The sequence below is a fragment of the Chlorocebus sabaeus genome, chromosome 6 (assembly GCF_047675955.1).
Source record: "Chlorocebus sabaeus isolate Y175 chromosome 6, mChlSab1.0.hap1, whole genome shotgun sequence".
Taxonomy (NCBI): Eukaryota; Metazoa; Chordata; class Mammalia; order Primates; family Cercopithecidae; genus Chlorocebus; species Chlorocebus sabaeus.
The window spans coordinates 12335257-12360423 of NC_132909.1; the positions used below are offsets into that span (position 1 = coordinate 12335257).

Here is a 25167-nt window from a genome sequence, read left to right on the forward strand (position 1 = left end):
AAAAATTGGGAGGGGAAAGGGAAGGAGGTAGAATATGTGACGAATTCCATGTAGTTCATGAGGTTGGAGGGGAATGCAGTGAAAAATCAAGTTACAATTTTTTTTTTTTTTTGAAATAGAGTCTCGCTCTGTCTCCCAGATTGGAGTACAGTGACATGATCTCGGCTCACTGCAGCTGCTGCTTCCCGGTTTCAAGCAATTCTCCTGCCTCAGCCTCCAGAGTAGCTGGTATTAGAGGCACGCGCCATCACGCCCGGCTAATTTTTGTATTTTTAGTAGAGTCGGGGTTTCGCCATGTTGGCCAGGTTGGTCTCGAGCTTCTGACCTCAACTGAGCCACTGTCTCAGCCTCTCAAAGTGCTGGGATTACAGGCGTGAGCCACCGCGCCCAGCGAAGTATGAATTCTTGATGGAATTAAGAGTTAGCCTCAGGGCTGGGCACTGTGGCTCACACCTGTAGACCCAGCACTTTAGGTGGCTTTGGCAGGAAGATCACTTGAGCCCAGGAGTTCGAGACCAGCCTGGGCAACGCAAGGAGACCCCATTTCTACCAAAATAATTTAATAATTAGCCAGGCATGATGGCGCGCACACGTTGTCCCAGTTACTCTGGAGGCTGAGGCAGGAGGAGGAGGCCCAGGAATTTGAGGCTGCAGTGAGCCGTGATCTTGGCACTGCACTCCAGCCTGGACGATAGAGCGAAACCCTGGCTCAAAAGAAGAAAAAGAAATAAAACAAAAGAGCATCAGCATCTTCTGTGTTTATAAAGATGCAAAAGCTGACACTCCACCTTCACGTGAGTAAGTCATTAGTTAAGCAAGTTTTCCCTAGAGGATTCTGGGTGTGAGGCCTGCGCTTGTCTTCGTTAAGGCTCCCCCTCCAGCACGCGTCCGATTGTGGTGACCACATCCCCATTGCTACATCGGGGACATCGAGGCACAGAGGGGCTGAGCTTGCAGGAGGCTGCCCTGCAAAAGATCCCTGACTCCGGTCTTTCCCCGCAGTGTACCACTGGCTGGAGATGCGGACCAAAATGCGCATCATGGGCTTCAATGCCGCTGCCGTCAAGCCGCTGAACGAGGGGGCAGCCGCCGAGCTGGGTGCGGAGCTGCTGGGCGAGGGCATCATCTTCATCACCGCCTGCAGCTGCCTGATGCTGGAGTACTGGCGCCACCAGTTGAAGCAGCGCCGCAAGGAAAAGGAGCGACGCATTGCCAGGGAGTCGCTGCGGGGCGAGGTGGGCCACTTGGGGCTGGCGCTCGAGGAGCTGCAGACGCAGGTGCAGGCCACGCAGATGCAGCTTGCCCTGGAGGAGCTGCGTGCTCAGCTGCAAGAGGTGCGAGCCCACCTCTGCCTCGGAGACCCGCCGCCTGCGCCCCCAGTTGTGCCGGCGTCGGAGAAATAGGAGGTCTCGGGGCCCTGGTCTTGGAGGTGACTACTGCCTGGACTGCGAAGTCTCCATCTTGGCCTGTTCTCCGCACTGTCCCATCCTGGACCGGCCCAGCTGACACCACCCAGTCCTTCCAGGGCGCCGGAGAGATCCTGGGCTGAAGCCGACCCAACCTCCCTACTAAACTGCCCCAGCGGTACCTTCCACTGGGACTCCCCGCCTCCTGCAGGTGGAACGTTCCAAGAAGGACCCCGCCCTCTCCTACCCCGCCCCTGCCAGCGCATTGGTTGAGCACTTTGGAGAGACAGCATCTTTTATCAGACCCCACCTCCATCCGGATAGGTAGGCCAGCAGGACGTCTACCACTTTTGGCAAAAGAAAATTGGATTCTGCACCTGGATTTAGCCACCTCTCATTTTGTCACCCGCACCCTCCCTCACTTGAGTGGAGCCTTCCCCTAGGACGCTCATCTTTTGCACCAAACACACACTACCTCCACCTCATTGGTACAGACCATTGTAAAGATGCACAAAGTTCGTAACGGACTTCCCGACTCGCCCCCTTCCATCTACCTCAGTCTTAGGGGGAAGGGAGGTGGGGGTGAATCCTGCACAGTGTTAGCTCCAATGAGTCACCACCCTGTGGCTCCTGACCTTAATCCATCTTAGTACCTGCCATTGGCATCCTCCCCTCCCTGAGTGGATCGATCCAACAGAACCCCCCTCTTCTTCCACCTATGGCGCACCCTACTGGCATGGCTATGCTGGGTCTTCCAGGGCGACGCCTCCCAGCCTGGCATTCTGTAATCTGTTCCAGCAGGACGTGGCCTTTTGGGAAGAAAAACCCACCTTGACCAGGGATAGTCCATTCTAGCCCACGAGTCCCCAGTCCTGGACCTACTGCTACTGTCCTTTTATCTGGTCATCCCTCGCTGTCCTCTTCAGTTGCCTTTGCTGGGGACCGGCCTGTCCCTCTACTACCTAAGTCATCGTCAGTTCGCCCAACTTCCCTCCAAATCTGCCCCTCAGAGTACTCAAGGATCGCCCTTTCTTCCTGCCTTTGGACTGGCCCAGGTCTCCCTCCGCCCTCCTTCATGCAAAGGCCTCCTCCAGGGGGACTACCCGTCCCTCAGCCCTGAGGTCCCCCTGTCCAAGCAGGGTATTCCACCAGGCCATATGACCTACCCACCCGACAACTGAAGGGGGCGTGGGTGAGCTCTGTGACTCTGAATGCTACTTTTTAAACAGACTGTCCGCGTGTTATAATTAAAGGTGCTCTGGGGTAAAGATCTTAAGAATGTGTCTGAGAACCATGATGTGCGTCTGCAAAATGTCATCGAAATTAGGAAAGAAGGTCGGACACAGTTGCTCACGCCTGCAATTCTAGCACTTTAGGAGGCCAAAGCAGGAGGACTGCTCGAGGCCAGGAGATAGAGACCAGTCTGGGCAACATAGCAAGACCACATCTCTACGAAAAACAAAAATATTAGCTGGGCGTCGTAGCAAGCGCCTGTAGTCCCAGTTACTTCGGAGGCTGAGGCAGGAGGATCCCTTGAGCCCAGGAATTCAAGGCTGCAGTGAGCTGTGATCCTGCCACTACACTCTAGCCTGGGTGAAAGAGCAAGACCCCAATACATTTAAAAAAAAAAAAAAGGAAAGAAGCTGGGAAAGTGGTAGAGTAGAGGCAGAGAATCATCTTATGAGCCCTTTCCCAAATCAGAAACTGAGGCCTGGGGTAAGCAAATGGACTTGCCCAAAGCCACACAAAGTGAGGCTGCTTCTGCCCCTCCTCCCGCAAGGGTGGTGAAGGGCAGGGTGGGATGGGGAGGAAATGGCCTCCTAAGGGGCATGAGGAGGGAGGCTGGAGGGGCCAGAGATGTGGCTGCGGGCCTGAGGATGTGGGAGCAGGTACAATGTGCAGGATGGGAAGGAAGATGAGGGGAAGGTGGATTCCTGGTCGGAGGCGGGGGTTCTCAGCAGAGGACCAAATCTTCCTGGAGGGGCATCGGGGCCGAGCACGCCTCCATCCCCATCAGAACAGCCCTTCAAATCACTCCAGAGATCTTAGCATTTATAAAAACTGGCAGATTTATTCTGCAGGGGCCCATTTTCAAGAAGCTAAAGGTGAAGGTGAGAGGGGAGAAGTTTCCTCCCCTTTTCCTTTCTCCCTCATCTTATTTTCTCCAAGGGGTAAAAATATGACCTGGACCCCAAAACCTACCCAAATAAAAAATCAAAAAACTGAGGTTCCAAAAAGTTACAGCATCTTAATTCCTCATAGAAAAGGGGGAGGAGCCAGAGAGAAGGGGACTCCCTGGGGTGGGGGGAGGCACCCCCAGCCCGGTGAGACATCACCTCCCCTTAAATAGCTGCCCCAAATGGGGCAAGCCCGGGGCTATAGCATTTAAAAACTCCCACACCCCATTTTATCAAAACCAAAGAGAAAAAAAAATTTCCCTTTTCCCCCAAAACCCAAATATATATATATATTTTTCTTAAAAAAACAAAACTTTGAAGGCATTAAGCGTTAAAGTGAATCTAGAACAAGGGAATGTGAAATTCCCTCCTTCCTTCCCCCTTCCTGTGGGGTTCATTGGTGCATTCCCAGCAGAGGGACCGGCCCCAAGGGGATGGCAGAGGGGAAGGACCAAAGGGAGAAAAGGGCGGGGGCCTCCCCAGCCAATCAGCAGCCAGTGTGGGTGTGAGCAGGGAAGCCACGCCCCCTTGGAGTTTTCCAAGTGGGATGGGGAGTGGGAACGATGCATTCCTGTGTAGTCTTCAGCCAATTCCAAATCAAGTAGAGGCAGGGAAAAAGCAGGGTGACAGGCGGGGTGTGCGGAAAGGAGAAGCGGGTCTTCTGGGTCCGTCCCTGTGGTCAGGGAGAACCCCGCTTCCTCAGCTCCTGGACAAAGGCTGGAAGGAAACAAGAAGCAGGGGTCAGGGGCACAGTCTCTGCCTCCTCCCTTCCAAAACAGGGCTCTTGCCCAGGGACATGATGCCTCCGAAATAAGTAAATGTTTAAGAACCAAACCAAACCAAACCACCTCACCTTCAATGATTTCCTCTTTCACTTTCTGCAATTCCTTCTTCACCTCTTCCAGAAGCTCCTAAAATTAATGGGGTACAACTAATCAGGAGCGGGTACTGGGATTTGCAGGAACGAATATCCCTTCTGTTACTTTTTGAGATGGGGACTTGCTCTGTTGCCCAGGCTAGGGTGCAACGGCACGATCACAGCTCATTGCAGCCTCAACTTCCCAGGCTCAGGCAATCCTCCTGCCTTAGCTTCCCAAGTAGCCGGGACCACAGGCACCTGCCGCCACAATCAGGTAACTTTTTCTTCTTCTTCTTCTTTTTTTTTTTTTTTTTTTTTTGAGAGAGTCTCCCTGTTGCCCAGGCTGGAGTGCAGTGGCCCAATCTCGTCTCACTGCAACCTCTGGCTCCTGGGTTCAAGCGATTCTCCTGCCTCAGCCTCCCAAATAACTGGATTACAGGTGCCCCCGACCAGGCCCAGCTCATTTTTTTATTTTTAGTAGACATCGGGTTTCGCCATGTTGGCCAGGCTGGTCTTGAAGCCGACCTCAGGTGATCCACCCACCTCGGCCTCCCAAAGTGCTGGGATTACAGGCGTGAGCCACCCCGGCTAATTTTTTGTATTTTTAGTAGACACGGGGTTTCACCGTGGTCTCGATCTCCTGACCTCGTGATCCACCCACTTCCGCCTCCCAAAGTGCTGGGATTACAGGCGTGAGCCACCGTGCCCGGCTGAGTCAGGTAATTTTTTAAAGTTATTTTTAGAGACGAGGCCTCCCGATGTTGTCCCAGGTTGGTCTCAAACTCCTGGCCTCAAGCAATGCTCCCACCTCAGCCTCTCAATGTGCTGAAATTACAGACATGAGCCACCGTGCCCTGCCAGAGTCCCCTCTTTCTTATTGATGGAAAAGCCAGAGGGAGTAGGTTTGAGACCCACCCCTACCCCGACACCATGACATCGCTGTCAAGGTCGCAGAGTGACTGGAGGATTCTAGGGGAGAATTCTGGATCCCTGGAGCCAGAAAAGTACTGGAGAACATCCAGTACCAAGGTTGGCAAGTGCGTTCCAGCCTCCTGCCAACTCCAATTGGTGACGGACAGCTGGGTCAATGTGCGGAAGGGATTCAAGGCACTCATCGGGAATGAGCGCGGTGACAGATTAATAATGTCTGTCACAGGCGCCAGAAAAGGGGGTGTGGGGTCTGGGTCATCCTTGATCCAATCCAGCCTCTCCATTTGTCAGACTGGAAACCTGAGGTTTCTGAGATGTTATCTAGGATGATACGGCACGCCAGTGGCAGGGGCCAGACCTAGAACTCTCTTGCTGTGGTTCCCAACCTCCCCTCCAAGTTACCTGTTTCACCCTCTGTAGGTCCGAGTCATCGCTGGAGCTGGGCGTGCAGGGGTGGGTCTCGGAAGTGGTCACCGAGGAAGATGACTTCATCCTGGGGGAGTTGGCATGGTTTGGGAGAGCAATGAAATTAAAAAGAGGACCTGCTTCCCCACCTCCTAGTCCAGGGATCACATTGAGTTCCGCCTTATAAATTGGGCAAGTCCAAGTATTTTGAGTCCCCAGTTTTTGTTTTGTTTTGTTTTGAAACAGTCACATTCTCTCTCCCAGGCTGGAGTGCAGGCACGATGGTGGCTTGCTGTGGCCTCGACTTCCTGGGCTCAAGTGATCCTCCCACCTTAGCCTCCCGAGTAGCTGGGACCACAGGTAAGTGCCACCACACTTGGCTAATTTCTGTAGAGTTGGAGTCTCGCCATGTTGCCCAGGCTGGTCTTGAACTCCTGGGCTCTAAGCGATCTGCCCGTCTTGACCTCCCCAAGGGCCCCAGTACCAATGGCCTACCTTGGCAAGGTTGTGCTGTTCTTCTCCCAGGGTCTCCGTACAGATTCTGGGGATAGGCAACAAATCAGAAAGATCAGGGACAAAAGACTGCCCCCCAATCAGTCTTACTCCCCCAATCTTATCAGCCCCTGTTCAAAGCCCCATCTCAGGAGACTACAATCCCCAGCACCATCGCCCTGACTCTCCCGTGAAGGTGCTTAACATGTGAGAACAGGGTATTCTGGGATTTGTAGTTCCTGTGGCTGGACTGGGCACTCACTCACCACTCTGGGCCGGGACTCTGGCCTCTGGCTCCTCCTGCTGGTAGGAAATAAAACTGCCATGAGCCATCCCCTGCCGCACCTCTGCGCATTTCCTCTTTCAGGTTCAAACCCCACACATCCCACTATCCCTACCCTCACGATCCGGCCTAAGAGGTGAAGGGCAAGAAGAGCCCCTAACTTACATTAGCAGATTCATCCTTGGGGGTTTTCTCCCCAACCTGTGTGGCTTTCCTTCTGCAGGAGAGAAAAACAAAAACACATGCTCCGTCACCCAACCCATCCCCTTCCGAGGGGAGTTCTAGAAATGTAGATGCTGGGGCATAGAATTCTGGAACTCAGAAAACCTAAGGAAACTCTAGTTTTAGAAATTGAAGAGATTGTGCTGGGCACAGTGGCTCTCGCCTATAATCCCAGCACTTTGGGAGGCTGAAGCAGGTGGATCTCTTGAGGTCAAGCGTTCAAGACCAGCCTGGCCAACATGGTGAAACTCCGAGTCTACTAAAAATACAAAAATTAGCCGGGCGTGGTGGCTCATGCCTGTAATCCCAGCTACTCAGGAGGCTGAGGCAGGAGAATTGTTTGAACCCTGGAGGCGGAGGTTGCAGTGGGCTGAGATCTTACCACTGCGCTCCAGCCTGGGTGACAGAATGAGACTCCATCTCAAAAAAAAAAAAAAAAAGAAAGAAAAAGAAAAAGAAAAAAAATTCAAGAGATTGCGGTTCTAGAATCAGGGTGGAGAAGGTTCTATGATTCTTGTGTTAGGGAATATTAAGATTCCAAGGGTGGAGCGGTGCTGTGTTAGAACACTGAGATTGTAGGAATCTGAGTTCCCAGAATTCCAAGGCAGGATCTCCTACGGTTCTAGAATTCTGGGTTTCAGAACATTCCACAGGCTACCTAGGTGGTTGCAAGCCTCAGCCATTTCAGGAAATGACAAACCCCACCATTATATCCCAAACCTGGTTATCAAAGTGGGGAACAGTCACCAAAAGAAACAAACCAAACAGGAATCGGAGCCCTCCCCAACTGGGCCCTACTGAACTGGAATCTCCAGTTGACTCGGGCGTCCAGGCTCAGGCTCACCTCCGGGCCAGCATGGCGTTCATCTCTTCCATGAGTCCCCCACCTCCGCTTCGACCACTCTCAGCTTTGGGAGCTGTGGGCCCCCCTGAGGCCTCCTCCTGCTGGAGAAATTTAAAAGGGGCAGGAGCTTTAGGGGCAGGCCTTTTGGCCTTCCAGGCCTATGACACCGCTGGCAGCCCTGGCCTCATCCCCCATAAAAGCCCTGTTGCCCCTGCCCACCTCTCCCGGTCCCTCACCTTGCTGACTTTCCTGAGTTTGGCTCCAGCAATAGCTGCGGCCAGGCCTGGGGCCCCAGCTCCCCCACCACCAGGACCCTGTGCTGCCGGAAGAGGGGGTGCAGGGGGTGGTCCTCCCCCTGCTCCATGTGCTGCAGCTGGGACCCCCGAGGAGGGCAAACCTGGGGGTGGGGGGGGACCTGGAGGAGGGGGAGGTCCTGGTGGTGGGGGTGGACCCCCAGCTGGGGGAGCAGGTGGGCCTCCTGGAACAAATACAGAAAAGGGGGGAGCTGAAAGAGAAGCTTCATTCTTCACTGTCCAGCTAGCTGGCCTCTTCCTCCAGGGAGGCCCCCTCCCAACTCCCGAAGCCATCTGAGCATCACCTGCATTGGAGACCCGGCGCTCTAGGTGCTCTGACGGGCCGGATTGCTGCCTGTGGGGGGAGGCGAGGGAGCTGCCGTCAATCAGGGCCCTAAGGATGGCCAGCGAAGGTGCCAGCGACCTCCATCCTCTCTCTCAGAGGTCTCCAGGGACGCTGGCTCCTAATCCTCACCCAAGCCTTCCTCCCCTAGGGAACCAAGAATGGGGCTGGGTGAGAGTGGGGGGAATGGAGGGCAGGGCAGCGACAGGGAGAGATCTGAATGCGAGATCTCAGTCACTAAACTGTCAGGAACACCCGAAGTACAAAATGCCCAAGATTCTTTTTTTTTTTTTTTTTTTTTTTGAGACAGAGTCTCACTCTGTCACCCAGGCTGGAGTGCAGTGGCTCGATCTTGGCTTACTGCAACCCCCGCCTCCCAGGTTCAAGCGATTCTCCTGCTTCAGCCTCCCGAGCTAGGATTACAGGCACGGGCGCCACCATGACCGGCTAATTTTTGTATCTGCAGTAGAGACGGGACTTCACCATGTTGGCCAGGCTGGTCTCCAACTCCTGACCTCAGGTGATCTGCCCTCAGCCTCCCAGAGGGCTGGGATTACAGGCGTGAGTCACCGCGCCCAGTCACGAGATTCTTTCAACAACCATATTCTGATTTCCAGGAATCTGCAGGGACCAGGAGGTTCTGCAACTCTGAGTGTCAGAAATTTCTTGAACATTCTGAAAACTGCAAGTTGGCTGGGTTCTGAACTCTAGGAGTCAAGGGAACTCTGGCCGTGGCTAAGGTTCCCCACCCAGGGCCCAGCCCCACCTTTTCTGCTGTTCCACCTCCTCCGGGGAGGGACCATTCGGGACCGACCAGGTGGGAGGTGCTGGGGGTGGAGGGGGCCCACCTCCTGGAAGGTGAGAGAGAAAGGGCCACAAGTCAGTCCCGGAACTCTGCCCAGCCCTTGGCGTTTCCCTTGCTCTCCCAGGCCTCCCAGGAATCCTGCCCAGGGGCACTCACTTCTTCCTTCCTGAGGCCCTGAGGCTCCAGGCCCAGGAGGATGCACCCTGGGAGGTGAGGCAGCACCAGCCTCCCTGGCCTGAGTTGCCCTAAGGCAGGTGCTGTTGTGATGTCCCAATGACAGGAGAAGCTAAGGCCCAGGGGACAGTCACTTGCCCCAAAGTTCTCCAGGTTGGAATGTGCAGGAACAAGACTTGAATTCAGGCCGATTCCAGCAGCCAGGCTCTTAACCACTGTTGGTTTGTTTCGAGACAGAGTCTCCCTGTCACCCAGGCTGTGGAATGCTGTGGCGCAATCACGGCTAACCACAGCCTCAGTCTCCCCAGGCTCAGGTGATCCTCCAACCTCAGCCTCCCGAGCAGCTGGGACTACGGGCACATTTCACCACGCCTGGCTAATCATTTATTTTTTTGTACAGATGGGATTTTGCTATGTTACCCAGGCTGGTCTCAAACGCCTGAGCTCAAGTTATCCAACCACCTCAGCCTCTCAAAGTTCTGGGATTACAGACATGAGCCACTGCACCTGGCCAGCTCCTTTTTTTTTTTTTTTTTTGAGATGAAGTCTTGCTCTTGTCCCCCAGGCTGGAGTGCAATGGTGTGATCTCAGCTTGCCACAACCTCCGCCTCCTGGGTTCAAGAGATTCTCCTGCCTCAGCCTCCTGAGTAGCTGGGATTACAGGCATGCGCCACCATGCCTCGCTAATTTTTGTATTTTTAGTAGAGACGAGGTTTCACCATATTGGCTAGGCTGGTCTCGAACTCCTGACCTCAAGTGATCCACTCGCCTCAGCCTCCCAAAGTGTTGGGATTACAGGCGTGAGCCACTGCACCTGGCCCCTGGCCAGCTCTTAACCACTGTCACAGCCACTTGGACCTTACCTAAGAACCTGGAAAGGTAAAGAGCTGCTTCCTCACCTGCCTCCAGGCCACTGGTCCCAGCACCCACCTGAATTGAATTGGCTATAAATTAACAAGAATTAGCCCCATTTTACAGATGACTACACTGAAGCGCACTGTAATTTTCTGTGTGCCCCAGAGGAGCAAACCCCTTCCGCACTAGCACAGAAGTTGCCCCACAAAGCAAACACCGCTGCATTTGGTGACTTTCAGTTCTACAGCAGTGATTCCAGGCCAGATGCACGGCAGTCACCTAAAACCTCTCTACTCAGTCACGTCCGCGGACCAGCAGCCTCGGTATCACCACGTCCGCGGACCAGCAGCCTCGGTATCACCACGTCCGCGGACCAGCAGCCTCGGTATCACCAGGGCACTTGTGAGAATGTGGAGTCTCAGTCTCCCTAGCCCACCTGCACCAGAGCCTGCACTGTAACCAGATCCCCAGGTGATTCATGTGCATGTTAAGGTTTAAGAAATAGCAACTGGGCTGGGCGCGTGGCTTGCGCCTGTAATCTCAGCACTTTGGGAGGCCAAGGCGAGTGGATCACCTGAGGTCAGGAGTTCGAGATCAGCCTAGCCAACATAGCGAAACCCCATCTCTACTAAAACTACAAAAATTAGCCAGGCGTGGTAGTGTGCACTTGTGGTTCCATCTACTCGGGAGGCTGAGGCAGAATCGCTTAAACCCAGGAGGCGGAGGTTGCAGTGAACCGAGATCACACCACTGCACTCCAGCCTGAGACAGAGCGAGACTCTGTCTCAAAAAAATAAATAAATAAAACTAAAAACAAAATACAAAAAAATAGCGGGGCATGGTGGCGCATGCCTGTAATCCCAGCTACTCAGGAGGCTCTTTTTTTTTTCTGGGCTGAAGTCTCGCTCTTGTTCCCCAGGAGAATCACTTGAACCCAGGAGGTGGAGGTTGCAGTGAGCTGAGGTTGCACCACTGCACTCCAGCCTGGGCGACAGAACAAGACTCTGTCTCAAAAAAAGAGCCAGGTATGGTGGTGCACACCTGTATTCCCAGCTACTTAGGAGGCTGAGGCAAGAGGATCACTTGAGCCCAGGAGGTGGAGGCTGCAGACAGCCATGATTGTGCCAGTGCATACCAGCCTGGGCAACAGAGCGAGATCCTGTTTCTGGGGCGGTACCTACCTATGTCTTGATCTGGGAGGTGGTTTGCCGGGAGTGTGCCTGTGTAACGTTCATGGAGTACTGATCCCTGAGTAATTATGCATTTTTTGTGTGTTTGTTTTCTTTTTGAGAAGGAGTCTTGCTCTGTCGCCAGGCTGAAGTGCACAGTGGCACGATCTCGGCTCACCGCAACCTCCACCTCCTGGGTTCAAGTGATTCTCGTGCCTCAGCCTCCCGAGTAGCCAGGATTTCAGGTGCCTGCCACCACGCCCAGCTAATTTTTGTATTTTAGTAGAGACGCAGTTTCACCATGTTGGGCAGGCTGGTCTTGAACTCCTGACCTCAGGTAATCCACCTGCTTCGGCCTCCCAAAGTGCTGAGATTACAGGCATGAGCCACCACGCTGGGCCAATCATGCATTTTATACATAAGTGCGCACAGGCACACTGGAATGCACAAAATCCTCATGATAATTTTCCACGATAGCAATGAATTCGCTCCATTTTACCGATGAGTAAGCAAAGTCCCAGAGTGGTAAACCAGCAGCCTGAGGCCACACAGCCGCATTCAGTGGTCCCCTTTGCCCACCCACTGCCCACCGCTGTTTCTGACCTTCCAACGCCTCTAGGGCACTGGCCATGCCAGCGGCAAACTGGGCCGCATCCTCCTTGCTGCCGAAGTTGAGGCCCCAGACCTGGCGGGCATCACGCCACTGATGGAAGTTGGGGGTGGCCTGATTATACTTGACGCCCCGGACGATGGAACAGTTGATGACCACCTGGTGGGAGGGGAAAGGGAGGGTGAGGGGTGGCAGGCGCAGGGGTGGGGCAGGTAGGGGCTGAGCCCGCAGAGAGGGGCCTGAGGGAAGCTGCACCTGCTGGTCGGGCTGCATCTTCCGGCCCACAACGCGAAAGGAATTGGCCGTGGGGTTGTGGTAGATCTGGACGCGGCTGAAGGCCTGGGGACCTGTGCCAGCAGGGAGCCATCGCTTGTTGCCGTCATCATAAAGCATCACAGTGGCCCGGCTGGAACAGATGACCGTCTCGCTGCAGGCGGGAGGAAAAGGGAGAGGGGCCGGTCACCTTCTCATCTGGGTCTCCCTGGGAGATTCCAAGGGACAAAGACAGAGTGTGGAAGGAAGAGAATGAGACAAAGAGGGAGGCAGGAGCCAGGTGGACAGAAAGAGAGCGGGGAGAGAGATCAGGAGAGAAAATCAGACCAGGAGAGACAGGCAGACACACAAACGAGACGTAAGACAGACAGACACGGGGAGGGAGAAACTGGAAGTGGAAGAGACAGATGCAGAGAGAGGTGAGAAAGGGAGAGTTGGGTTGACAAAGGGGAGAGAGACAGACTGAAAGGCAGACAGATAGACAGATGAACAGATAGGGGAGGGGTGGGGAAAAAGGATGGGCAGACAGGGGACCTGGAGGAAAAGGCAGAAAGACACAGAAAGAGATCAAGATGGTCTTGGCATGGTGCCTCCCACCTGTAATCCCAGCACTTTGGAGGCTGAGGCAGGAGGATCACTTAAGCCCAAGCATTTCAGACCAGCCTGGGCAACATAGTGAGACCCCCATCTCTAATAATAATTATTTTTAGTTTTAGTTTTGTTTTTGAGACAGAGTCTTGCTCTGTCACCCAGGCTGGAATGTGGCCTCGATCTCCTGAGCTCAACTGATCCTCCCACCTCAGCCTCCCAAGTAGCTGGGACTACAAGCATGCACCACCACACCCAACTAATTTTTTTTTTTTTTTTTTTTTTGAGACGGAGTCTCGCTCTGTCACCCAGACTGGAGTGCAGTGGCCGGATCTCAGCTCACTGCAAGCTCCGCCTCCCAGGTTTATGCTATTCTCCTGCCTCAGCCTCCTGAGTAGCTGGGACTACAGGCGCCCGCCACCTCGCCCGGCTAGTTTTTTGTATTTTTTAGTAGAGACGGGGTTTCACCAGGTTAGCCAGGATGGTCTCGATCTCCTGACCTTGTGATCCGCCCGTCTCGGCCTCCCAAAGTGCTGGGATTACAGGCTTGAGCCACTAATTTTTTTTTTTTAGACAGAGTCTCACTCTGACACCCGGGCTGCAATGCAGTGGCATGATCTCGGCTCACCAAAACCTCTGCCTCCCAGGTTCAAGCCATTCTTCTGCCTCAGCCACGTGAGTAGCTGGGATCACAGGCACGCACCACTAAGCCCAGCTAATTTTTCGTATTTTTAGTAGAGACAGGGTTTCACCGTGTTGGCCAGGCTGGTCTCAAACTCCTGGGCTCAAGTGGTCCATTTGCCTCAGCCCCCCAAAGTGCTGGGATTACAGGGGTGAACCACCATACCCAGACTACAAAAAAAAATTTTAATGAAAAGTAAAAAACACAACACAACAAAACTAACAAGAAGGAAAAGATAAAGATGGAGGCTGGGCACGGTGGCTCATGCTTGTAATCCCAGCACTTTGGGAGGCCGAGGCGGGCGGATCACGTGGTCAGGAGATCGAGACCATCCTGGCTAACAAGGTGAAACCCCATCTCTATAAAAATACAAAAAATTAGCCGGGCGTGGTGGCGGGCGCCTATAGTCTCAGCTACTCAGGAGGCTGAGGCAGGAGAATGGCGTGAACCTGGGAGGTGGAGCTTGCAGTGAGCCAAGATCGTGCCACTGCACTCCAGCCTGGGCAACAAGCGAGACTGTCTCAAAAAAAAAAAAAAAAGATAAAGATGGAGAGACAGGCTGAGAGGTGTAAGAGGCTGAGGCCAACGTCGGCGGCGGGGGATGCAGGTTAGCAGAGCGAGGGCAGGAGAGAAGACAGAGGGGCCAGAAAGAGGCCAAGAGCCCAGAGTTGCACTAGGGACCAGCCCCTGCCTGGCCTCAGTTTCCCTATCTCTACCAGCAGGCTTGGACATGCCCCCATGCCACCACTGCCTGTTCAGGAAGAAGTTAGGACTTGGAAGGGGAAGTGTGAGGCCTGCAGCAGGTTGGGGATCCCTCCCAGACCTCTGAGCTCTTCCTCCAAAGGGACTTCCCGCTGCCCACCCATCGCCTGGCTCCCCAGGGCACTAGCGGCCATTCCCCAGATACTCCCTGTTCTGTGTCTGGCCCTTGTTGGGTGGGGCTGGGGATGAAGACACAGCAGTGACCCAGACAGCCCCGGCACCACCCTCCTGGGGCTCACAGTCCAGTGTGGGAGACACAGCTGTCCCCAGACGGTACCAACCCAGGGATAGGACCAAGGAGCCCAGGGTCTGGTGGTGCCCTGAAGGAATGCCTGCCCCAGCCTGGAGAGTCGGGCAGGACTTCCTGGAAAAGGCAACATCTGACTCAGCCTGGGAGGGAGGTGTCAGTAAACTGGTGCAGAGTTCAGGAGCTGATATCCCCAGACCTGGGTTCAAATCCCCACTGAGCCACCTACTTCATGTGACTCAGGCACGTGACCTTCCCACTCAAGAATGCTTCTCACCTGTGAACTGGGAAAATGACAGTCCCCAGCTCCAGGGCAGTGGGGGAGGGGCACATGAACCTGGGCACCTAAAGTGCCTGGTATAGCCGGGTGTGGTGGCTCACGCCTGTAATCGCAGCACTTTGGGAAGCTGAGGCGAAGGGATCACTTGAGCTCAGGTGTTCGAGACCAGCCTGGGCAACACAGTGAAATCGTGTCTCTACAAAAACGTACAAAGATTATTAGCTGGGCATGGTGTATTCTGAGCTACTCAGGAGAATCGCTTGAACCCAAGAGGTGGAGGTTGCAGTGAGCTGAGATCACGCCATTGCACTCCAGCCTGGGCGACAGAGCGAAACTCTGTCTCAAAAAAAAAAAAAAAAAAAGCTAGGTGCTTCGTGTAGTGCTCGGCACACACTGAGAGCTCAGTAACTGTCCACCTCTGTCTCATGGGCACCACTGGGGCCCAGGACAGCTACAACCCTCAGGACCCTCCCACCAGCCCCTCTGGAGGTTCAGTCCCCTCTCCCCCAGTGAGGAAACGCAGGCCTACACAGGAACTCAAACAGGAAGTGACTTGCCCAAGGTCATACAGGGGAAGGAGAAGCACTGGTCTCCCCCCCACCCCACCCCCAATGGGCTTTTTCCTGAAATGGGGAAGTTGGTGGTCAGAGGTTTCCGGGGAGAGAAATTAGACCCCCCCACAAGGCCTCTGTCTCTAGGAGGGCTGGGGGCTGGGTGTGACACTGATGCTGGGAAGTCGGGGCATAGAAAGTCCCTAGACAGACTCAGCTGTGGGTAGGAACCTGGGGTAGGGACCCTCGGATTTACATAATTGTGCCATCTCCCTCTTACCAGACATTTCAGGAGGATCAGGGGCCCTAAACCCTCCCCCAAAGTCACTCATTTAATTCTCACTGCAGCTTATCCAGAGAGCCACTCTTTCATCCTAATATTGCAGGTGAGGACCAGAGGCCCAGACAGGTTGAGTGACTTGCCCACAGTCACACAGCTAGTGAGGAACAGAGTGCAGATGTGAATTCAGGTTCCCAAGCCTTAACCCCGGGGAACTGCGTGAGCCCCACCCAAAGACCAGGTACCCTTTCCAGACAAGCACAGCCTCAGGGGCTGTTTCTGGCTCCTGCTGCCCCTGGCAGGGCAGGGTTAAGGCCTCGGCCTCACCCACACCTGCCACCCACACCCAGGGCACACTCTGGCCAGGAGCCCGGGGCTGCCGCTGCCCCGCCCTGGCTGCACTTTGCTCTCCCAGGCGGCCCTGCCCTGCTGAGGCTCTGGACTGGCCGGAGAACTTGCCGCCTGCTGGGTGACAAAGGGGTGGTCTTGCCCCTCTCCAGGGCACACTGTCCCCACTGTAACAGAAGGATCCTGTTAAAACACAAGGTGGGGCCAGTAACAGCGGCTCACACCAGTAATCTCAGCACTTTGAGAGGCCGAGGAGGGAGGATTGCTTGAGCCCAGAAGTTCAAGACCAGCCTGGGCAACATGGCGAGACCCCATCTCTAAAAAACAAAACAAACTAACAAAAACCCACAAGGTGGAATGTCCCTTCCACTTCTTGAAAGCTCCAGGCTCCTACAGAATCAACGCCAAGTTATCTCCAGGGCCTCCGTGATCTGTGTGTCCTCAGATCTCATTTCTTCCTGTTCCACTGTCCCTTGGGGACTGTGTTCCAGACCCTATGCCTCCTACCCCCATGCTGCTCTTCCCGCAGGCCAGACACATTCCTGCCTCAGGCCTGTGTGCTGCTTCTTCCTCAGGCCTAGCCTCTCCCCACTTTCAGGTCTCTCCTTAGATGTCACCCCTTCTGAGAAGCCATCCCTCACTCCCTTAGCTGGGAACGCTTCTCTGCTTTTCATCCCCTGCTGCACAGCAGTGACCCCTGCCCAACACAATATTTGTCTGTCTCTGCTACCAAAAAGGCAGACATTTGTGTCCCAATTGTTCACTGCTGTGTCCCCAGAACCCAGAATGGCACCCAACACATAGTAGTGACTCAATAGTTACTAAACATCTATAAAAAAGGGCAAACTTTGGCCAGGGAAGGTGGCTCACGCCTGTAATCCCAGCACTTTGGGAGGCTGAGGCAGGAGGATCACTTGAGCTCAAGAGTTCGAGATTGGCTTGGGAAAGCCAGGTGCAGTGGCTCATGCCTGTAATCCCAGCACTTTGGGAGGCCAAAGCAGGTGGCTTTCTTGAGGTCAAGAGTTTGAGACCAGCCTGGCCAACATGGTGAAACCCTATGCCTACTAAAAATACAAAACTTAGCCAGGCATGGTAGCTCATGCCTGTAATCCCAGCTATCCGGGAGGCTGAGGCAGGGGAATCGCTTGAACCCAGGAGGCAGTTGCAGTGAGCCGAGATCGGACCACTGTACTCCAGCCTGGGAGTTTGGGAGACAGATCGAGACTCTGTCTCAAAAAAAAGAGAGAGAGAGGAGAGAGACTGGCTTGGGCAAGATGGTGACCTCCGTCTGTACATAAAATTTTAAAATTAGCTGGATGTGGTGGCGCTTGCCTGTAGTCCCAGCTATTCAGGAGGCTGAGGCAGGAGGATCGCTTGAGTCCAAGAGGATATGGCTGCAGTGAGCCATGTTCAGGCCACTTGCACTCCAGCTTAGGCGACAGAGAGAGACTCTCTCAAAAAAAGGCAAACTTTTACCAAGGGCACCTACCATTTCTCAGTCAGCCTGGGTCCCAGACACTCTTCTTGGTGCTGGACACCAGTTTCCCCGCTGCACGGCTCTACAACCTCATGGGATAGGCTCTGACGCCCACCCTTTTGACAAGAGGGAATTGCAGGCACAGAGGAGTGAAGGCACTTGCCCCAGATCACACAGCAAGTAAGCAGAGGGGCTCATAGTTGAAACCAAGTTCCCACAAGTTCTTATCTTCATTTAAAGATGAAGCAGCAGAGCTAAATTTAAATTTTTAAAAGCCAAAGTACAAGGTAGTGTTGATCAGAAGCTTTAAAAAAAAAAGAAAAAAAAAAAGGGTCAGGCGCAGTGGCTCATGCCTGTAATCCCAGCACTTTGGGAGGCTGAGGCAGGCGGATCACAAGGTCAGGAGTTTGAGACCAGTCTGGGCAACATAGTGAAACACTGTCTCTACCAAAAATAGAAAAAATTAGCCAGGCTTGGTGTCGGAGGCCTGTAATCCCAGCTACTTGGGAGGCTCAGGCAGGAGGATCATGTGATCCCGGGAGGCAAATGTTGCAGTGAGCCAAGATTGCACCACTGCACCCTAGCCTGGGGGACAGAGCCAGACTCTGTCTCAAAAACAAACAAACAAAAAAAACACAACAAAAAACAGGCTGGGCGCGGTGGCTCACGCCTGTATCCTAGCACTTTGGGAGGCCGAGGTGGGTGGATCACGAGGTCAGGAGATCGAGACCATCTGGCTAACATGGTGAAACCCCATCTCTACTAAAAAAATACAAAAAAAATTAGCCAGGCGTGGTTGCAGGCGCCTGTAGTAGTCCCAGCAACTTCGGAGGCTGAGGCAGGAAAACGGCGTGAACCCGGGAGGCAGAGCTTGCAGTGAGCCGAGATTGCACCACTGCACTCCAGTCTGGGTGACAGAGACAGAGCAAGACTACGTCTCAAAAGAAAGGTAGGCCAGGCGCAGTGGCTCACGCTATAATCCCAGCACTTTGGGTGTCTGAAGCGGGCAGATGTCTTGAGCTCAGGAGTTTGAGACCAGCCTGAATAACATGGTGAAACCCCATCTCTACTAAAAATACAAAAATTAGCTGGGTGTGGTGGCGGGTGCCTGTAATCCCAGCTACTCAGGAGGCTGAGGCAGGAAAATCGCTTGAACCTGGGAGGTGGAAGTTGCAGTGAGCTGAGATCGCGCCACTGCACTCCAGCCTGGGCGACAGACAGAGCAAGACTCCATCTCAAAAAAAAAAAAAAAACCAACAGTGAGGAACATATAAATACATCTGTACCCAGAGTGGTGATATATGCAGAGACTGTTTCCCAAGACACTAACTGTGACTGCCTCCATTGAGGGGAACTCAGGGACTGGGAAGGGAGGAAACAAATATTTTGCACCATTTATCTTTTAAGACAGAGTCTCACTCTGCGCCCAGGCTGGCAGTGGTGTCATCTGTTTACTGCAGCCTCCACCTCCCAGGTTCAAGCAATTCTCCTGCCTCAGCCTCCCAGCCTCCACTTCCCGGGTTCAAGCGATTCTCCTGCCTCAGCCTCCTGAGTATCTGGGATTATAAGTGTGTGCCACCACGTCAGGCTAATGTTTGTATTTTTAGTAGAGACGGGGTTTGGGCGTTTGCCACATTGGCCAGGCTGATCTCAAACTCCTGACCTCAGGTGATCTGCCTGTCTTGAACTCCCAAAGTGCTGAGATTACAGGCAAGAGCCACCAGGTCCAGCCACCATTTCAATAATTTCAGTAAGTATTTCAAACTGCTTATTATTTCTTTTCTTATCATGGGTTGAAATTACCTATAAAAACCTAATTCACTGCTTAAGTTCAATAAATAAAACTGTAAACTACACAAAAGCAGGAACAGAAAATCCCATAGCCATAAAACGGGAGTGCCGGGGCTGTGAGATAGAAATGAGGTCTGCCTGTTTCCAGTGTTCTCCTGAAGCCTAGAACCCTCCATTGGACATGAAAGTGCCTTAATTTTCCAGTCAGCCCAGGACTCACTCCTCCCTGAAAGTCCCAACATTTTGGAAAACTCTAGCACATGGCAGATGAAAAGACCGTTCAAGTCGCCTCCTTGTTGTGTGGCTTTGCCTCTTTGAAACTCAGTTTCCAGCCCTGGAAACAATAACTCACTGGGTTCATTAAGTAAGGATTAAAAGATATATTGGACAAAAAGCCCTCAACGCAGGACCTGTAACCTGGAACACGTTCCACATGAAAGAGACAGCTTCCCATCACCGGAGGTCATCAAGCACGGTGAATCCGGTTTTCACGAAACTTCCAGACCACAGTCTTACCCTTCCCTTCACTGCCCCCCGAACCCAAGACTTACCCCATACCCTCCTTATACCATAAAACCTGTGATACATATACACCACCCTTCCAAACGACAAATCTTCTCAGCAACCCTAAGGAAGGAACCAGGTCTCAACTCTCTGGGGCCTGTGTGGGCTACTCTAGTGCCTTCCTCCTGGTGGCCTCAGTTTCCCATAAGATAAATGTTGCAGCTTCCGTTTCATTTGGTTTATCTGAATTATCTTAAGTGTTTTCACAGTGAAAGCAAGTTCCTTTTTTTTTCTTTTTCTTCATTGAGAACACAGAAAGCATGTTATCTGTATTTTTTATTTTTTATTTTTTTTGAGACAGGGTCTTACTTTGTCACCCAGGCTGGAGTGCAGTGGCAAGAATACGACTCATTGCGGCCTCAACCTCCAAGCGATCCTCTCACCTCAGCCTCCAGAGTAGCTGGAACTACAGGCGCATGCCACCACACCCAGCTAATTTTTGTATATTTTATAGAGACGGGGTCACACCATATTGCCCAGGCTGTTCTCAAACTCCTGGACTCAAGTGATCCTCCTGCCTTGGCCTCCCAAAGTGTTAGGATTATAGGCATGAGCCCTGGCACCTGGTCCTGTTTGACTTTTTTTTTTTTTTTTTTTTGAGACTGAGTCTCGCTCTGTTGCCCAGGCTGGAGTGCAGTGGTGCGATCTTGGCTCACTGCAAACTCCGCCTCCCGGGTTTACGCCATTCTCCTGCCTCAGCCTCCCGAGTAGTTGGGACTACAGGCGCCCACCACCACGCCCGGCTAATTTTTTGTATTTTTAGTAGAGACGGGGTTTCACCATGTTAGCCAGGATGGTCTCCATCTTCAGACCTGGTGATCCGCCCGCCTGGGCCTCCCAAAGTGCTGGGATTACAGGCGTGAGCCACTGCGACTGGCCCCTGTTTGACTTTAATAGGCAGCTTGCCTAACTTTCCTGTGCCTCAGTTTCCCCATCTATAAACTGAGTCCCGGGGTGGGGAGGCCACAAGGCTGTAACAGTATCGTTGTTAGAATTGCTGCGAGGGGTCAGGTGTGGTGGCTGTTTGTAATCATAGCACTTTAGGAGGGCGAGGCAGGTGGATCACCTGAAGTCAAGAGTTCGAGACCAGCCTGGCCATTATGGTGAAACCCCATTTCTACTAAAAATACAAAAATTAGCCGGGCATGGTGGCAGGCACCTGTAGTCCCAGCTACTCGGAAGGTTGAGGCAGGAGAATTGCTTCAACCCAGGAGGCGGAGGTTGCAGTGAGCCAAGATCGCGCCATTTCATTCCAGCCTGGGCAACAAGAGCAAAAAAAAAAAAAAAACCCAGAATTGCTGTCAGGCACAAAAATGCCCCACATAAAATAGATGCTTGATCAAATGGTCTCTTATTTTTTAAAAAATAAAAATAGCTATTATTGGAAGAAGAAAGAAATAGACCCCAATTCTCCCCAAGTCCCTTCTGCCCTGAGATTCTAGACCTCTGCCTCGCTTCTCTGTCTTCCCAGCACCCCAGCTCCAGTCCGGGACACAGCCGACACTCAACAAATATTTGTCAAATTGGGAGAAAAAGAACTATATCTTGTAATTTTCCATCTTAACATCCTCTCTTCCAACTACCCCCAGGACTGTTCCCCAGCCAAACCAGCCAGAAATCAGAGGATCCTAGGTTCCTCCACCCCTCCAACATTGCCTAGGAATTTCTGAGGGATCTTGGCCATGTCTTTTTCTCTTTGAGCCTCAGTTTCCCCAGCTGGGTAATAGGGGCATGGGTTTTGAATCCTGACTGTCCTTGGAGAAGAGGCACAGCCCAGCAAGTCGGGTGTGACCACCTGCAGGGGAGACCCCTGGAAAGGTGGGAGTAGCCTTCTGGTGGGACAGGCATCTGGTCACTTCTGCACTGCACCCCACCCCAGCACCCCCACAAGGCTGGATGCTTGATCACCGCCCCAGCAAGAGGTGGGCCCTGTGGGAGGGCCAGGGCTTCCAGGGCTGGTGGTGGCGGTGGTGGTGGTGGTGGTGGTGGTGGTGGTGGTGGGGAGGGCAGGGGGCCGGCCCAGACACCACTCCTGCCCTTTTACGGTTGCAGTGAGTGAGGCAGCACTAACTCGGACATCCGCCATCCGCCTTCCACTGAGCCTGGGACCGGAAACGCGAGGGGGGTGGAGGGGCGGGGCTGGGGGGCAAGGGGAGAGAAGAGTCCCGGAGGAAGAAGGCGAAGGAAGAGAGCGACGCTCCCTAAACTGACCCCTCTCCAGGGCGGACTTGGAAGGGATGTTGCTATAATGGGGAGCGGATAGGATAGGCAGGAAGTCTTGAGGGTATCTGTGGGTGTCCTCCTTGCTCCAAATTTTCCAGCCATGCCTTTCACATCAGAAGGAACGAAGGCGGGAGGGGAATTCTCCAGTGGTCATAAAAAGGAACGCCACTCCACTCCGATGTCAAAGGGCAGGGGTTCAGGAAATGCAGGGGATGTGGGCACCACGGGGTTAATCCCCAGTGGTCCCCAGGGGCCTCCCTGCTAAGGCTGGGGGCTTTGGGGCAGGAAGTCCCAGAGAGAGTGGAGGAAGGGAGATAGTATTGTCAGGCTCTGGCCCCATGGGAGAGATTATGGGGGGCCAGGGGAGGGGAGAATGGGAGGATGGTTGGGTCCCCCTGCCCACACTGGCCCCGCCCTCAGGTGAGTCCAGGAGTTCGGGGGAGGCCCCGGCCAGACCAAATCCCTGGGTCCCTTGGGCCGCCGCCCCCAGGATTAAATTCCTGGGAAGATAGCTGGAATTATCTGGGAAGCCTGGGTCCCTAGGGAAGAGGGCTATGACCTTGAAGCTTTCCAGCTCCCCCTCCTCCAACCCCAAGGCTCCGGATGGATGGGGGGGGCGGTGAGCAAAGGGGGAGGCGCCGTGGTGGGGAAGGCAGCCGGCCCACAGCGCTCGGTGCCCGCCCCCCACACCAGCTGTCTCGACAGGTGAGTCAGGAAGACAAAGGCCCCCTTCCCCCAGCTGCTGCGTCCCCTCCCTCCCCAGGGCCGCGCAGGTGGGGGAGCCGGGCCGCCCTTATGGCCCGGGGCAGGGAGCCGCCCTCTGCTCCGAGCGCCCGCTCTGTCCTAGGCACTGCCTGTTAAGCAGATTGCGTGCGGAGCGACGGGGGAGGGGAGTCCCACCAGACTCCGGAGGCTGCGTCCGGGTCCCTGGATCGGTTCACACCAGCCTCTTCCACAGGAAGACCTAAGTGCCCCCCAAAATTTAGGGGATTAAGAAGTACCCCCGAAGTTCAGGAGCGCGGTCTCACTTGGGGAGACTTTTTCCAGCACCACGTAAACGGGGTTCCTGCACACCAAGGGTCTGAGTCTCAGTCTCTTCCAAGTCCCAGGGTCTCCCAAACCAGTCCCCCACAATCCTTCCCCGACCTCGAGCTGAAGTTTGGGGGGAGGGGGAGGAAAGTCTGAGCCCTGCCTCAATCCTGGCATCCCTGCGGGGAGTCGCTGCCAACTTTGAGGTCCTCTGAAAAAAAGTCTTAACAATTCGGGAGTCCTCCGAGCGTCCCCAAATCTTGAGGGCTCCCAGGGGAACCTCACCGCCACCACCCCCCGAGCTTGGGAAGTCAGTCGTGGAGAAGTGATCGACGGTTTTGGGGCTTGTCCTAGGGGATTCAGCCCAAATCCGAGGCTCCCAAGGCTCTGTCCCCAAATTCCAGCCCGGAGCGAGCTGGGGGGGAGGGGGACAAAGGCGGGGCGCGGAGCCCGCCCGGGCGGGGACGGGTCGGGGGGCAGGTCAGGCTCACCTCATGGCTGATCGGCGGGCGGGCGGCGCGCCCACGGACTGGCTGCTCCCGCGGCGCCCCTGGCTGGAGGTTCAGGGGTTCGGGGCTGGCTCCGGGCTTGACTCAGGCTCCCCCAGGGTCCCGCCCCATAGAGTCCGGCTTCCTGGGTAGAACGTGGAACGGGCCGGGGCGGGTCTCCGGGCGCCGCTTCTCTCAGGCGGTCTGATGAGAGGTCCCTGCGGCAGAAAGGGGATGCGGCGTCCGCTCCCCGACGCGCCCCCCTTGCCGGCGGCGGCTACACTGTTACTCTTACTACTGTACTTCTCTTCGTTACATTTCGTTCCAAAATTCCACTCCCCGCACCCACAATGCCCCGCGCCTTAAAGGGGCCGCGCGCGCCTCCAGGCGAGGGGGTGGAGGGCGCTTAAAAGGGCAACTCGGCACCCTCTGCTTCCGCGATCTTGCTGCTCTCCCCAACGCTGTCGTCCAGGGGTGCACCCTGGGTGTCACCACCACATGGAGGGGCAAGCTTGGTGAAGGGGAAGGCGACCTCCCTTGCTCCCTAGTTCGCTTCCACTGTGGGAATTCTCAGGAGCGTCTCGGAAGGGGCACGATTTCTTTCCCCATCGACTTCTCCATCTCGTACTCCGCTCAATTTTGGGGGTCGAAGAGGACCCTCCAGTTAAGCAAGTGGTCTCAGATTTTCTCCCTGAAATCCCGTCTTCGGAACCCCGCCCCTCCCCAGCGTCTCTCTTCTGTCAATTTCGGAGGGGTTACTAAGGGGGCGAGCCCCCCACCCGCGCGGGAGGGGAGGTGGGGGGAGTAGGGCCCCACCCCTCTCACCCCACCCCGCCCGCCCCGGGAAGGTGAGGAGGAAGTGGGCCAAGGGGGCGCGGTCGGCCGCTGACTCACAGCCGCAGGGTCGGGGGTGGGGTGGGGGTGGAGGTGGGGACTGGCGAGGAGTGCCGGAGTTGGGGGCCTGGCATTCGCCCGAGGTGGGCAGGAGGCGCCGGCTTCTTGGGTATGTAAAGCCTCCGACCCACGTACGCCCCGCTCTGACTCAGTTTCGCCTGCGGAGGACAGCAGGATCATCCCAGCCCTCAGGAGGGCCCGGAGGTGAGGAGACCCTCCCCGGAGCCCCCGCCCCCACACGCCGGTTCCAGGCTGAGCCCAGACACCCTCCTAGGCTTCCGCAGCGTGTCTTTGCCGGCCACGCCCCGAGTGACGTCACTGATGTGGTTGCGCCCCTTGGGTAGAGCGCCACCTGGCCCGGGTGAGGCGCCCGAGCCCTGGGAAATCGGTTAGTTTCACGTTTACACATGGGTAAACTGAGGCCTGGAGACAGGGAATGAATCTGGCCTATGGCCCTCTTGCCTGAGCCCCCAGAACCCGGAAAGCCACCAAGATCTGAGTGTAAAACCAACAATTCTCAGGGCCAGCTGACTAGGTGAGAGAATCCACTTTTCCAGCGTATTTCCAAGCCGAGTCCCATGTCCGGATGTTGTTCTGACCTCCTTTACCTGGAGAGCACTTCCTCCTTCCAGGCCAAGCTCTGACATTAATTCCCCTCCCCTTCTCCACCCCACTCTGGGAGATCTTGAACCCTGATCCTCAGAGGTTATCATTGTTTCTCAGTGTGTCTCCTGAGGCTGAGTTGTCTGGGAAAGGGTAGACTTAATTTCTTTTTTCTTTTTGAGATATAGTCTCCCTCTGTCGCCCAGGCTGGAGGGCACTG

General features: G+C 54.6%; 2 protein-coding genes across 5 annotated transcripts in view; one reads left to right on the forward strand and one right to left on the reverse strand.

Moving 5' to 3' along the window:
• The window catches only part of OPA3 (outer mitochondrial membrane lipid metabolism regulator OPA3), a 58635-nt gene extending 55616 nt beyond the window's left edge, over positions 1-3019 (forward strand). The window contains exon 2 of the mRNA XM_007997223.3: positions 1003-3019. Within this exon, the coding sequence (XP_007995414.3) occupies positions 1003-1403 (401 nt within the window). The 3' untranslated portion in view covers positions 1404-3019. The remainder of the gene's footprint in view (positions 1-1002) is intronic.
• A 432-nt stretch (positions 3020-3451) lies between these two features.
• On the reverse strand, positions 3452-23791 carry VASP (vasodilator stimulated phosphoprotein). Of its 4 annotated transcripts, none has more exons than XM_007997227.3 (13): positions 23454-23791; positions 12123-12294; positions 11861-12026; positions 9021-9105; positions 8217-8266; positions 7855-8096; positions 7619-7719; positions 6718-6769; positions 6536-6569; positions 6273-6318; positions 5775-5865; positions 4437-4494; positions 3452-4300 (listed from the first exon to the last, which is right to left on the reverse strand). In XM_007997227.3, the coding sequence occupies exons 1-13, from the start codon at positions 23456-23458 to the stop codon at positions 4263-4265; spliced, it is 1140 nt and encodes a 379-aa protein (XP_007995418.1). In that variant the 5' UTR covers positions 23459-23791; the 3' UTR covers positions 3452-4262. The 4 variants fall into 4 exon arrangements, with proteins under 4 accessions (XP_007995418.1, XP_007995416.1, XP_072872379.1 ...); XM_007997225.3 differs by having other exon boundaries at positions 6536-6572; XM_073016278.1 differs by having other exon boundaries at positions 7619-7716; positions 23454-23780.
• Positions 23792-25167: the final 1376 nt, after the last annotated feature.